The sequence below is a fragment of the Plectropomus leopardus genome, chromosome 17 (assembly GCF_008729295.1).
Source record: "Plectropomus leopardus isolate mb chromosome 17, YSFRI_Pleo_2.0, whole genome shotgun sequence".
Lineage (NCBI taxonomy): Eukaryota > Metazoa > Chordata > Actinopteri > Perciformes > Serranidae > Plectropomus > Plectropomus leopardus.
This window is the reverse complement of record NC_056479.1, coordinates 25,409,428-25,423,601: the sequence shown is the minus strand read 5'-3', so window position 1 is coordinate 25,423,601 and position 14,174 is coordinate 25,409,428. Positions and strand designations below refer to the sequence as shown.

General features: G+C 38.7%; 1 protein-coding gene across 2 annotated transcripts in view; it reads left to right on the top strand.

Annotated features, from left to right (window-relative positions):
• Positions 1-13,968, top strand: part of LOC121956627 (extracellular serine/threonine protein kinase FAM20C-like) — a 29,526-nt gene extending 15,558 nt beyond the window's left edge. The window contains exons 1-11 of one of the 2 annotated variants that reach the window (XM_042504942.1): positions 1,264-1,445; positions 3,895-4,410; positions 6,199-6,377; positions 10,741-10,819; positions 10,988-11,080; positions 11,315-11,430; positions 11,556-11,736; positions 12,944-13,053; positions 13,253-13,334; positions 13,509-13,568; positions 13,686-13,968. In XM_042504942.1, coding sequence (XP_042360876.1) covers positions 3,896-4,410; positions 6,199-6,377; positions 10,741-10,819; positions 10,988-11,080; positions 11,315-11,430; positions 11,556-11,736; positions 12,944-13,053; positions 13,253-13,334; positions 13,509-13,568; positions 13,686-13,932 — 1,662 coding nt within the window. In that variant the 5' untranslated portion in view covers positions 1,264-1,445; position 3,895 and the 3' untranslated portion in view covers positions 13,933-13,968. Of the gene's footprint in view, positions 1-1,263; positions 1,446-3,894; positions 4,411-6,198; positions 6,378-10,740; positions 10,820-10,987; positions 11,081-11,314; positions 11,431-11,555; positions 11,737-12,943; positions 13,054-13,252; positions 13,335-13,508; positions 13,569-13,685 lie in introns of those variants that run through there. The other variant, XM_042504943.1, reaches the window with a different exon arrangement.
• Positions 13,969-14,174: the final 206 nt, after the last annotated feature.

Here is a 14,174-nt window from a genome sequence, read left to right as displayed (position 1 = left end):
AGATGTAATGGCAGATATGGAAATGTAATGGATGGTTTATGATTAAAGGGGCGAGGGCGACACGAACAGGGGACAGGTTCAAAGAAAGTCAAAAAGAGAGACTGTGTTAAAGAGATGAATATTTGATTTAATCCGGGCTCCTTTAGAATATGAATTCATCACTCTGCAAGTTTCTCTTAATGTGCCGCCAATATTTAACAGTTTATAACAGAAGACCCAGGTCACTGTTTTTGACACCACCTACATTTTCAGTATTAAAGTATTATATTAAAGTATTAAAGAATATTAAAGCTATCCATTGTGCATAATAAAAAAATGAGTCACAAAGTGTCCTTTCAAAAGTCAAAACCAGAGGCTGAAATCATAAACATAAGAATGAGAGGAAAAACTCTAGGGAGGCCAGACAACGTGTGATAAAATATGAATAACCTAATATGTGGACCACCCGTGGCTTAACAGTTCTACATTTTATGTGTACATGTAAACACAATAGTTAATGGATTTTATCGGAGGTTATGTTGGGAAACCATTTGTGCTGATGTGTACAGCTACAGTATTTCTTGAACAGCAGCTTCACAGTAAGTCTAAAACAATACCAAACTTTGGACACACTCTGCATTCAAATGAAACTCATGAGATCATGTAGACAACACGGGAAGTCCTTAACATGAAATTGTGAGCTCGGAGCGCTCAGAAAATTTCCTTTTCTAAGGTCCTGAAAACCACAACATCGGGATGTTCATGTGGACTCATGTATACAGTAAACAAGACCCCATTTAAAAGGCATCTCACTGCATTCAAATGGGGTTGAATTTTTAAAACTATGAATAAAAAATGACTCATAAATCTTCCTTGTAAGAGTCTGCGTAGCTGTCCCAATCTCAGTGCTAAGCAAAGCTAACCAATTGCTAACTGTAGCTTCATATTTACCATACGGCCTTTAGAGTGGTATCAAATTTCATATAATTCTCAATAAGAAAACAAACAGGCTGTTGCTTTAGAGAAAGGAAAATGAAAGAGAAATTACCAGATGAATGTTAGCTGTTTTTTTGTGTTTTTTCAGGGCTGTTCCATTGACCCTGCTGTGTGAGGATTATTATTATTATGAGTCACAGATATTGAGTCTGCCCTCTGTACAGCACTGCTGTGTATTATCACGCTCTCTGTATTGATCCTGACGGACTAAAAGATCATTTGGCAGTATGGTGTGATTCCCTTTCTCTTTACTGCAGGTCACGCAGACACAGGTCACCACAACATGCCGGTCTTTGTCCTCGTTTGGACTGCGGTGACCGTATGATAACAAACAAACTACCCTCTCTGGAAAGAACAGGACAAAAAGAGGGTAGAAATGTCACCGAATTCTGAATATCTACCTCATTAACAGAGGAAGAGGAGCGGAATAGATAGAGAGAGAAGAAAAAAGGTCTTGAAGGGGAAGAGATGTAAGTAATTCCTCCAGCCTGATGGTCCACACAGGGAATTTGGGAGCAGTGAGTTGTTCAATAATGTATTGATTTTCTTAGTGAGCTTTTCTTTCTTTGAGGATTTGATGTAAAGGGTTATCTGACAGATTAGTGCAGTGCGAGTGTATGTGTGATTGCCTGTCTTTCTGTCCATTCGTCTGTCTGTCTGACAGCGTAAATTAATCAGTGGAGTGTTTATTCTTCCAAATGTTTGCTTATGTGCATGAGTTTGCCTTAGGAACAGAGCAGGGAGAGTTTGGCAGAGAATAATAATAAAGTAAAGATGATAAAGTGAAGGGCAACTGTTTGCCCTCAGAATAGCTGCAGCTGGGAATTCAGTGTTTTTTTATTGTATAATTTTTGTAGAAAGAGCCTCCAGTTTGCTGAGGAATAGAAGATGCAGAAATGTGTTTAACACTTGTATTCCTAAATGTCCATAATGTCTCTGTTATGTTTAAACTGAAGAGGCTGAAACAGGTGTTTAAATGCTGCAGAATTTCTTTAAAAGTGGGATGTAATTGTGGTACTATGGGAGCTATGTTTGCATCTGCTCCATTGGGTTTTGTCAACAGGGCTAGTGTATATAACTGTTCGACAACCATGCTGACATTTAGTGAATTAATGACCCGACTAACGTGACTGCCATGCTAAAAATGTGTAAGCGCTGACAACAGCTGGTGATGGTTTGATGCACCATTTGGATCAGACTGAGTATCTGTTTTTTCCATTCCATATGCAATTTCACAGTACCATGCCCTATACTGATCCATTTTTTATGCTTTCCATTTTTTCCTACAAAGACAATTGGTTCATAACGTGCCATTTTGTTCATTAAGACTGTGTCATGCAGGTTGTGAACGTGTATCCTATAGTATTGTGAATCCTATTTTAATTTAAAGTTGCAGTCTTATTTTGGGTGGTTGTTCGCCACTTTGGTCCAGAGTGAAATATTTCATGTATTTGATGGATTGACATGAGTTTTGTGCAGATGTTTATGGTCCCTTGAGGATGAATCTTACTGACTTTCTTGACCCTCTAACTTTCCATCTAGTGCCACTCATTGGGTTCACATTTGTGGTTTTGAGTGAGATATCTCACCAGCTACTGAGGAGAGTGACATGATTTTTACTGATATTCATGGTCCCCAAAAGATGAATCTTACTTATTGGGTGATCCTCTCACTTTTCATATACCATAGTGCCACAACTTCATTCACACTTGTGGTTTTGTGTGAAATGTCTTGGCAACCATTGGGGTGATTGACATGATTTTTTAATAGACATTCATGGTCCCCAGAGGATGAATCTTGCTGACTTTGGTAATTCTCTAACATTTCATGTAGTCCCACCACTACACTCACATTTGTGGTTTTGGGAAAAAAACATCTCAACAACTATAGGATGGATTGACGTGATTTTACAGACATTTATGGTCCCAGAGGATGGATCTTAGTGACCTTCTTGATCCTCTAAATTTTCATCTAGCATCTCTGGAAAATGATTTTCACTGTGTTCTTCTAACTTTTCATCTAGTGCCACCATCACATTCACATTTATGAAGTAAAATTTCTCAACAAATATGATTGCAGTGGCATTTGGTGCATGGTTCCCAGATGATAAAAACCCATGACTAATGAATTTAGTGTTCCACTAACTTTTTAGTAGCATTACCAGCAGCAGGTCAAAATCACAACTTTCCAAATGGGGCTACTAAATATCTTTGGTGGCAAACCAAATCCAAAAGTTGTACTAAACTGATTTTTGTGTATTTGATTATGCTGTTGAAATATACATTATAAAGGCTAGTTGAAAACACTGTCAGTATGAGGCTTAAGGAATTGTATACTGATGGTTTGGTTTCTTATTTTATAGTTAATGTCACAAATTATCTGATGTGCATAGACTGGGGAACCCTGTCAAAAAGTAGTTCAAGAGACCCGTTTGAAATTGGCCAAAAAAAAGCCAAAATGTGGAGAATTATTTAGCCCCTTTCTCAACAAGCTATGTTGATCTCATTGGAACCAGTGGATGCCTTAGGTTATCTGGTTTGACACAAAACTACTACCTTCACACTAGCTTCAAAAATGAGCGTGCCTTTTCAAGGTAGTATTGAAAGCCTCCAATTATTTTTGCTAAAAGGCAGCGGGGGTGGGGTGGGGGGGCAGCAATTGAATCAGGGTGCCCATTGGCACTGGCATTTAGCTTGATACAGCTGCCTTTGTGAGCAATTCATTTACTTCAAAGTAGTACTTCTCATTCATCTGTTGTTTTTCTTACTTTGTCCACTCCTTTATCTGTGAAAAAGTGGAATGCAATGTTCAGAAAATGTTACATCATGATCACGTTTGAGGGGTTGGCAGGACTCCATGGTCTGTTTGGATTTTAAATGTCTCTGTCTGTCTCTCTGGTGTTGCCTCTCTTTCCTCCAGCATGATAAGGCTGAACCTGGGTCGATCCACTCGCTCAGTCTGTCTGGGCCTGGCGTGTCTGTCCCTCGCCCTCAACCTCCTTCTGGCAATTTTTTGTCTCTCTGTCCTCCAGACACCCTGTGTCCTTCCCACCTCCTCCTCTTCCTCCATTCCAAGAACAAATACTCAGCACCGTCAGTCCATCTCCCACTCCTCCTCTTCGTCAGATGTCTCCTCCTCACATAAATTGCCAACAATCCTCCAGAATGAAGAGCGTCACAAACTGAATGCCAACACCAATAAAGGGAAAGACTCAGTCAGTGATGCCGCTAAGAGGAAAAAGAAACTGATTGGAGCTGAAAAACTGAAGGTCAAGGGTCCTTCTAAGCTGGAGGCGCTGTTCGAGCACCCACTGTACAACGTGCCACATCCAGAGCTGCAAGATGATGACTGGCTGCTGAGGGTAAAGAAAAATGGAAAGGATACTGGAAGTGAGGGAGAGGAGAGGGAAGACGTCATCGATAGTGACAGTCAGTGGTAAGAGAAACTGATTCTGTAGCCTGCAGACATTCACAGTATCCTCTGACTTTCTGTCTAGCACCACCATGAGGTCTTGGTTAACAGGCAGCTATTGGATTACCATGAAATTTGGTGCAAACATTCATCTTTGGTGAACCTGAGTCCAAACTTTTAATTTGTCCAATATTCACCTGCAAAACAAATTATATTCTTATTGCTTGATTGCACATTAAACTAAAAAAATAAACTACATTCTGTTATGTGTTAATTAGAAAGTGTTTGTGTGCTAACACAATAAACTAAGTTAATAAACATTAATTTATGTAAAACTATGTGCTAATTCAAAAATATTAGCACACTTACACAACAAACTAAGCCAATAAACAATGTGTTGAGTGTTTATTAGGAAATGTGAGCAAACTAACACAAACTAAGAAAGTAGACAACACCTTTTATTATCTGCTAATTAAAACTAAAAAACTCAACTATACTTGAAAATGTGATCAATCTAATACAATAAACTACCTCTAATTCAGAAAAAAAACTTTGTGTTTTGTGCTTATTAGCACACTAACATAATAAACCAAGATAGTAAACAGCCTACTTTGTGCTATGTGCTTATTAGAAAATGTTAACTTATAATCATAAACAAAGCCAGCAAATACTTTGTGTTATGTGCTAATTAGAATGTGTTAGCAAGATAACATAATAAACCTAAGACAATATTATTAAAATATTAGCAGACTAACACAATATACTAAAAATGTACCGAAAAGTTTTAGCATTCTAACAATAAATGACAATGCACAAAAACACCAATTTGTTACATTCTTTTATAGAAATGTTAGTATGCTATTATAATAAACTAAGATGGTAAACACTGTAAAGTTGCTAAACTTAAGCATGTCAGCGTTGTCATTGTGAACATGTTTGCAAACTGGTGTTAGACTTTAGCTTAACACTGTGTCTAAATATAGACTTAGAGAGCGTCTGGCACGGCTGCATAAAGTCTGGCTTTACTTTATGGTACAATTACTGTTGTCCCACAGTTTCATTAAAAATGTTCCAGAAAAATAACTCTGGGTGATACGGATATATTTTTCATCTCTTAAGCTTTAGGCTTTTTGTTTCTTTGCAAAATTAATTCTAAATTTCAAAGTGCAGAATGTGTTTCTTTTATTACTTTGTATGGGACTGAATTTGTCCTTACATATTTTACCCCTACAGCTTGTTTTATATCTCAGAGTCAACCTGACACAAACAAACTTCAGCTAAACTGTCCCAGCTCGCAATTTTTGGTTCTAAAAACATCCTGGGTATGGTACAGTGCAGCCAATGTTTTAGTAATGTTTTCAGCTGCAAGTTTTATTTTAATTCCTAGAAAGTTCTCTTGAAAGTTTGCGTAAACACCATAAAAGGTTTCTTTATTGTTAAGAGATCACATCACATTAAATTTTCATTTAAAAAAGGTCTATAATCTCAGGCCTCAATAACAAATGTTCTTCCTTTGTTCTCATGTAACATTGTGGGAACGTTTTGTAAAAAGAACTATGATGTGTCACCTCTCAACATCACCAAAACAACAGTTATAATATTACATTTTAGCTTTTAAACTTATAGGGACGATTTTTAAAATGATTATCATCTTTTAAACATTCTCTGAACATTAGATTAAATGTTTTCTTAAAAACATTATTGCAACTAGATGGCAACGTTAGACAATGTTGTGGGAACGTTCCCTGCTAGCTGGGGTATCGCTCATTGGCCAGTGCTGCCTGTTTATCACCTCCTCTTCCTCTCCTGAAGGCAGAGTGCCAGTGAGGAGGAAGGCTACGACAAAGTGAGCTGGACGAGCGATGTGGAGACCCACCCTCCCTGGCTACGGTTCCACCTGGGCATCTCTCGCTGGGAGCTGTACAACAGGAAGGATCCCAACCTGGCTCAGCTGACTCACTATCTGGCAACGCAACGTGTCCTCGGTGCTGGTGAGCAAATGAGCGGGGTGGGGCCGACAGGTCGGAGGCCAGAAAAAAAAATCAGGGCCAGGGAAAGCCACAGAAACAAAGGAGGCTGAAGAAGGTGAAGGATTAACAGTGGTTTAGTTATTGTCCATTTAATCTTTCTATTTCTAAAATTACGTACCAAAACACATTTGCCTCTAGCTGGCACATACTAGAGACATGATCTTTTAAATATTAGCCATGTTCTGCCAAAACTGTGCACAACCCACTCATGAAAAGGCACTCAATTTAGTCACTGATATATTAAAGTCCTGGATCTGTATTCAGCACCATATGCAGGATGTGGTGATAACTGAAACAAGGCAGCCTGAGGAGCCAGTTATTGGGGTCTAGTTTACTAGATTTTAATCTGCATAACAATTAAATCAGATGAACTCCTGCTTTTTTTTTTCATTTGTGTCCCAGTGGTTGATAAATTGGGTTCAAGGCCACCAAGATAAAACAGCACACCACTTCAGTGCTCAGCGTTGCTCAATACACCAAAACTAAATGTAGAAAGTGACCTCATCTTTACCCTGACTCACCCTCGTAGTGCTGGGGTTTAATTTCAGTATGATCATCCCGATTCCTCTTGACACAATTACACAGTGAAAACCAGGCTGCTTTCTCATTTTAACTCTAATCTCTTTACACAAACAAGCTCGTCTGTGAGCGAGCCAGAGGCAACGCAGAGCAAAGTTTTCACTCAGTGGATACAGTAAACTGTGCTAAAGTTCATATTTCGAACAGCGAAGATTACATTTTTAGAAACACATTCACACAAAGATGACAGATCCTCAGGGTACACATGACTTAGGCTCTCGGTGGTAAGGGAAAATACTTTTGAGGCACATTTAAACAGAATAAAAATCAAAGGGAAAACACAGGAGGGCTCGGCACTCTGTTTGATGACCCACAAATCCTTTTGGTCACAAAGTGAAAGTTTAACCCTTTGAAACATAGAATGTGCTTCCTTGTGCTTCAATCAGATGCCTTTCGCTTGCTTTTAAACCTTTGAAAGTTGAGCAAAGTGGTTTGATTTCTTTTGAAAACACAGAGAAAAAGGCACAGAGGGCAACTCAGAGATATCCCACAAATTGCAAGAAATTAGGAAAAGGTGATTTAGAGTTACTTTTTGAAAAAAGAGAGGGAGAAGTTATTAGAAAAATAATTTTAAAAATAGGGGAAAGTATCTAGAAAATTATACGTAGAATTGTTATTGTTGTAATTATTATTAACAAATATATTTATATATTTTATATGTTGTTTGTTTGTTTGTTTTTTTCCCCAAATTTCTGATAATTTCCATGTCACTTTTTACTTCCTTCTGTGTTTTTGAAAGAAATCAATTTGCTCACGTTTTAAAGCGTTAAATAAATTAGGGAAACAAACATAGGGGAGGCATGTATTGGAGGCCATACATTCATTGTGTGTGTGCAATTTGAATTATGTGTATTATATTTACTTGACGGTGGACACAATAACATCAGCACTCATACAATAAATTACAATCCAAAATCTCAAAATGTATTTATGAAGCTTGTAATGTAAATTTTTTAATGAGTTTATGAGACTGTTTTCTCCTGTTTAAGCAGTATATTTCACTGGACTGCATCATCATTTTATACAATGTAAAACACCAATACCCCCTCATACATATAATACAAATTCATTGTTAAGAAAAGGCGATTGATGTTTTTTTAAAAAACAGATACTTGTAAATCTGGACATGATTTTTTGTTGCAGGGTCATTAAAATAATCCCTTTACAGACTTGCATTATCTCAACTCCCACACACACACATGCACACACACACGGGCATGCAACTCGCAACTTCCCTTGCATCAACACATGCTCATTTTGTGTTTACTCATCTCAGACATGCTGTCCCCGTCTTCAGCATGCCGCACAATGAATAATGCATAGAGATTTGAGATGTTATACGGTGCAGATTAAGCACTAATCTCAGCTACAGGCTGATTTGTTTTGACTGTCTCGTCTCTTTTCTTTCGTGTTTAACACTCACCAAAGTGTTTTTATCTTTAAACATTTGAGTTTTAGATTCATTCTCCTTTAATCAGAATTACAAACAGGTGTTAAATAAATATGGGAGGATTTGATTTATATCTCAGGATTTATTGCTTTTGAATTATTTATTAGATGTGGTCCTACAAGCTTGGCAACAAACCCAGCCTCTTTCTCTGTTCTCTCGACAGAGCACATGCTTTGATTTGACTTATTCAAACTGCCCCGTTATGTGAAGTCGGGATGAGGTGGCTCATGCTTTTTTGGGGCGAAAGACTCCAAAAGTGCCTCAGTGTCCAATTAACTGATCTCAGTGTTGCTAAAAATGAGTTGAAATTATTTTAAAACTTGCTAATGACACAAAGAGTTTCTTGTTTAAGTGTTGCCGGGGTAAAACTTCAACCAAACATTCACCGAGGAGATGTTCAAGATGACAGTTTTTAAGTTTTTACATGAATAATGTATGGAAGCCCTGAGAGGCAAGGAGCTGTTTTTTGTTTGCAGTTTTATGTTCTGCATAAGAGATTCGTTATCTCCGATGATATTGTCCAGTAAGAAGTATTTTCTCATATGTAGGTGATATTATCTCCTAAGTAAGAGATGTTTTCTCCAATGTAGGAGATATTATCTCTGCAATATCATCTCCTTTGTAAAAGGTATTTTCTTCTTTGTAGGTGATATTTCTCCTATGATACTATTTCCTAAGTAAGAGATATTTTCTCCAAGGATAGTATCTCCTATATTTGACATATTTTAACCTACGTAGGCTTTTTTAGTGCCTAAGATGCTATCTCCTAAGAAAAAGATGATTTCTCCTACATATGTGATATTATCTTCTATGATATTATCTCCAATAATATTATCCCCTAAATAAGATAATTTTATTCCTACATAATAGATATTACCTTGTACTGTATAATGTCTTATGTCAGAGATATTTTCTCCAATAATGTTATCTTCTAAGGAAGATATTTTCTCCTACATAAGAGCTATTATAACCTATGTAAGAGATAACATCCTTTACTTTGGGAGAAAAGAGATCACTTTGCCTCTTAGGGATTTTGTAATAATGCATGATAACAATAACTTTATTTCTATTGCACTTTTCAAATACAGATTACAAAGTGCTGCAGAAAGATTTAAAAGCAAAATAAATGATCAGATATGCAATAAATACAAGTAGAATTGATACAGTAATAATGAAAAGTGAGATATGAATTACTAAAACACAATAAAAACAAGTAAAGTCAAATAAAAGAAGAACTGATTTAAGAGAAAGTATTTCTGAAAAAGGTATGTTTTAAAAAGAGATTTCAAAGCAGACGCTGAGCTAGTCTGCCTGATCTCTTCTGGCAGATCTATCCAGGGAGTCATGGGGCCTTGAAACCAAAGACTCTGGTTTTTAGCCTTGACCTTGGAATTACAAAAATACCTCTGCCGAAGGATCTCAGGCTGCAATCAAGCTTATGAGAGCTTAGATAGTAAGTGATAATCAGGGCACCAAGCCTAAATCTGCTTTAAAAGTAGTCATTAAAAGTTTAAATCAATTCTAAAACGTACAGGACAACAATGTAGAGGTCCTGAAATAGGTGTTATGTGGACTCTTGTGTTGTATTTTGTGAGTAGTCTTGCTGCAGAGTTTTGAGAGGTTGTAGTGTGACAGGAATGCAGCACGTTACAGTAGTCTCAGCTAGATGTAATAAAAGCATGGATGACAGATTCTTAGCAGATGGAAGATATGAATAATGTATTATGGAGACATAAAACTGCTAAAAGCGCTGCACAAAACCGTTTAAATCAATTTCATAAGTATTTTTTCTAGATCTTATTGCAGAAATGTACTAAATAGAGGGTCTGGGAGCAGTTGCTGGTTTAACTGTGTAATGGGCCCAAATGTGGAGAAACATGTGAATCAGAGTGCATTAAATATGTACCCACATAATGCCTTCTGTCCATCCCAGTCTCATGAACGCGTTATCTCAAGAACACCTTGAGGGAATTACCTCAAATTTGGCACAAACGCCACCTGCGCTCAAGTATAAACTGCTAGGATTTTTGTCCAGAGTCCAAAGGTCAAGGTCACTGTGACATCATGTTCATCCCACTCTTGTAAAAACAATATCTCAACAACACCTTTAGGGTATTCAAATTCGGCGCAAACATTCACTTGGACTCAACGATGAACAGATTTTGGTGGTCATGGTCACTGTGACCTCACAAAACATGTTTTTGGCTAAATCCCAGTTTTTCCATCTTACATGCAAGTGTGTGACAACTGCAGTATTCATGTGCACTCCATATTCACTTAATTTATATCTCTCAGTTCAGAAGACAGGAGGTACCCAGCTGAAGCTGCTCTTATCGTTCCCAAACTACGGACAGGCTCTGCTGAAACCCATGAAGTAAGACTCCACTGAACTAATGCTGACCGACTAAAAACATAAATGACTGACAGTGTTTGTGTTGCTCCAGTTCAGCTGTGGTGACTGCTATATCACAACTTGTGGTCACATTTTTCATAAAACAATGCAGCGAAGCAGAGCAAAATTTAATTTGTTTTTGTTGCACAGACAATCCAGAGACGCAGAGACAGATGAAAACCTCTTCTACTTCTCGGACTTTGAAAGACACAATGCAGAGATCGCTGCATTTCACCTTGACAGGTACAAAGGGTTCTACACTGTCAGCAGGCAGCAGGTGTCCTGCTGGGTGGACAGACCGTTCTGTAACCACCGGGACACTGGTCCAACACTGGAATGACTTATTTATGAAGCTACTGTGCAGCTTGTGTATTGGAATAGGAGTGAAGTGTATATTTCAAAGAATAATTGTTTTACTTTCGTACATTGCTCTTTATTCTTGCTGATGCTCTTTATCTTTTGTGTGTTTCCTTCCAGATTGTTGGGCTTTAACCGGATCCCTCCAGTGGTCGGTCGACTCATCAATGTCACCTCAGAGATCAGAGAGATCACCACTGACCACAGGCTGTCCAGGACCTTCTTCACTTCCCCTGGTATGTGTGCACATGCATTTAGGTCAGTATGTGTGCATGCATGCACTCACCTGCACTACTTAGTTGCATCAATACCAACAAACTGCCAGACCTCTGAACCAAAGCTGTCGTCTCTCTCACTTTAGTGGGCAACGTGTGTTTCCATGGACAGTGTGAGTACTACTGTTCAACCGAGCACCCACTGTGTGGTCGCCCACATGCGCTGGAGGTTTCCCTGGCTGCCATGTTACCTGACCTCACCCTAGCACCCCGCAGGTCCTGGAGGTCACCATGGAGACGCTCTTACAGCCGCACTAAGCAAGCACAGTGAGTAAACTGACTGATATTTTTGTTTAAAGGTATAAATATTAAAGGTTGTGTCATTACCCAAGTTTACAGAGTATTAATGATGATAAAATTGAACCGAAAGCAGCCCTCCAATAATCACCATCTTCCTTTTATCACCTACACTTAGACACTTGGTGGTGGGAAGAATATTTGGAGACACCTATATATGTTTTAAATGTAATTAATTGTAATGTTTTTACCTCTTGCTGGTGAAATGAGGCTCTAGAATCATGAGTCTTTATTGCCCTCTGGTGGTGTGAATGAAGAACTGCAACACAACATTAAATGTGGCTAAACACAGATGTGTTAATGTCACTGTAATCGATGTAGAAGTCATTTCATAAAACTCATTGTTAGTGTAATTATTCTAAACAATAAGCTTGTCAGAACTTTTTTTCTGTGCCGTGAGACACTTTGGAGGAACATATGCACTGATGTAAAAAGTGTTTCCCCTGAGCTCAGGTTAATGCTATGTGTCTGGAGGCCATAACAGAGAATAGAGAACGAGCTGTGTTAATGAGCTAAAACAAAAAACAAAACAAAACAAAAAAAACATCATATTAAGACTGAATACCAATGACTGCCAACAGATCAGCCCACAGTCTTCACAGTTCTCCTGCTTTCCGGTTCAGCGCAAGCATTTCATAATCGCTGTCCGAGGTACTGATCCTGGGACCCCCAGGTTGGGTCACAGGAGCTGTCCATGGTGATGACACTAATGTGCAGGATTTGATTGATTTGGCGACAGATGGTACTGTTATTATGTCACATCTGGGTGCCATTTTCTCATAATCTGATCATCTGTCTGCTTATATCAGGCTGTGGCTTTGTTACCAACTTATTTGAATTTGCACCTTACTGACAGTTGATCCAAAAGACAGTGACTCATAGTGTATATTTGCTCAATATATACTCAGTATCTTCCCCCTAATCAACTGTAAACTATCTGTCCAGGATTGAGTGAGAGGGCTGCAGTCGGAAAACTGTCTGCTATGTACCCGTTTGCACTGTCAGTTTATGTCCATTAAAATGTTTGTTTTTGCCACTGACGGGCTCAGATTGTTGTACTAAGAGTCTGACAACGTTATGGAAAGGATACCTACAAAGATATATGTTTTTGTTTAACCAGAAACAGCCCCAAACTCACTTCAGTTAAATAAACAATGAACTACACTGTTGTTCCCAGGTGGGAGAAGGACCCAGCCTACTGTGACACAGTGAAACAGACGCCTCCTTACAACCACGGCACCAGACTGGTGGATCTCATTGACATGACTATACTGGACTTCCTCATGAGTCAGTCTCTAAATTTTAAACTCACCACAGTATTTGGTCAGTTTTAACATGACGTGGGTTACAGGAGCCCTTTGAGAGCATTGTCTCCCATCTTAATTCACTCAGGATTTTATTGTTGATTTTCACCACTGTTATTAACTTTGTGTGCACAAAAATGTTTTTCACATTCTCAATTAATATGAATGTTTATAATTCAAAGGCAACATGGACAGACATCACTATGAGGTGTTTGAGAAATTCGGAAATGAGACTTTTCTGCTTCATCTGGACAACGGACGGGCGTGAGTACCATGGACGCCAGCTGCTGACTCATTTCAGCTCAGGCAGTTCATAATGTTTTATTACAGTGGCAGCAACACTGTATTGCAACAACTCATATCTGACAACCAATCAGGTAAAGTAACTTTTTATTCATACTTTTTCAAGACTGAATGGTTGCTGATAATGTTTTCCAGGTTTGGGCGTCACTCTCGGGATGAGCCGTCTATTCTAGTTCCTTTAAAACAGTGTTGCAGGTAAAAAACTAGCACACAGACTAGCTCACTTCAAAATGAAGGATGGATGAGGAAACCCAAATTCTGGCCTCTGTATGTCTCACTATCGCTTTTGATCCTCTCCACCCACATTTGTAGGATCCGTCGCTCCACTCTTCTCCGCTTGCGTCTCTTGTCCCTCCCTGGTTTCCGTCTGAGTGATGTCATGCGGGAGTCGCTGTCCCAGGACCCTCTGGCAGCCGTGGCCCCCCTCCTCTCTGAACCACACCTTTCTGCTCTGGACCGGCGTCTTGCAACCGTCCTACAGGTGGTGCAGACCTGTCAGGATCAGCACAAAGATGTCATTTACAACGACTTGGATGGACACGATCAACAACCTGACTGACAGAAGAGAAAAACAATAAATTATATATTTGTTTCATATCTTTGAGGAAATCATTCCAGTCGGACCTCCGGTATTATGTAATAATTGTGCGAGTCGTCTATAATCGTAGTCCCATGAAAATCTGCCATGTCAAAAATTCCACTACATTTTACTTTTCATATTTCGGCAGACACAAAGGTTGAGAAAATATTGGTCCAATGCCAATCAGCATCTCAGTGATGCTCCTTGTCAAAAATTATGGA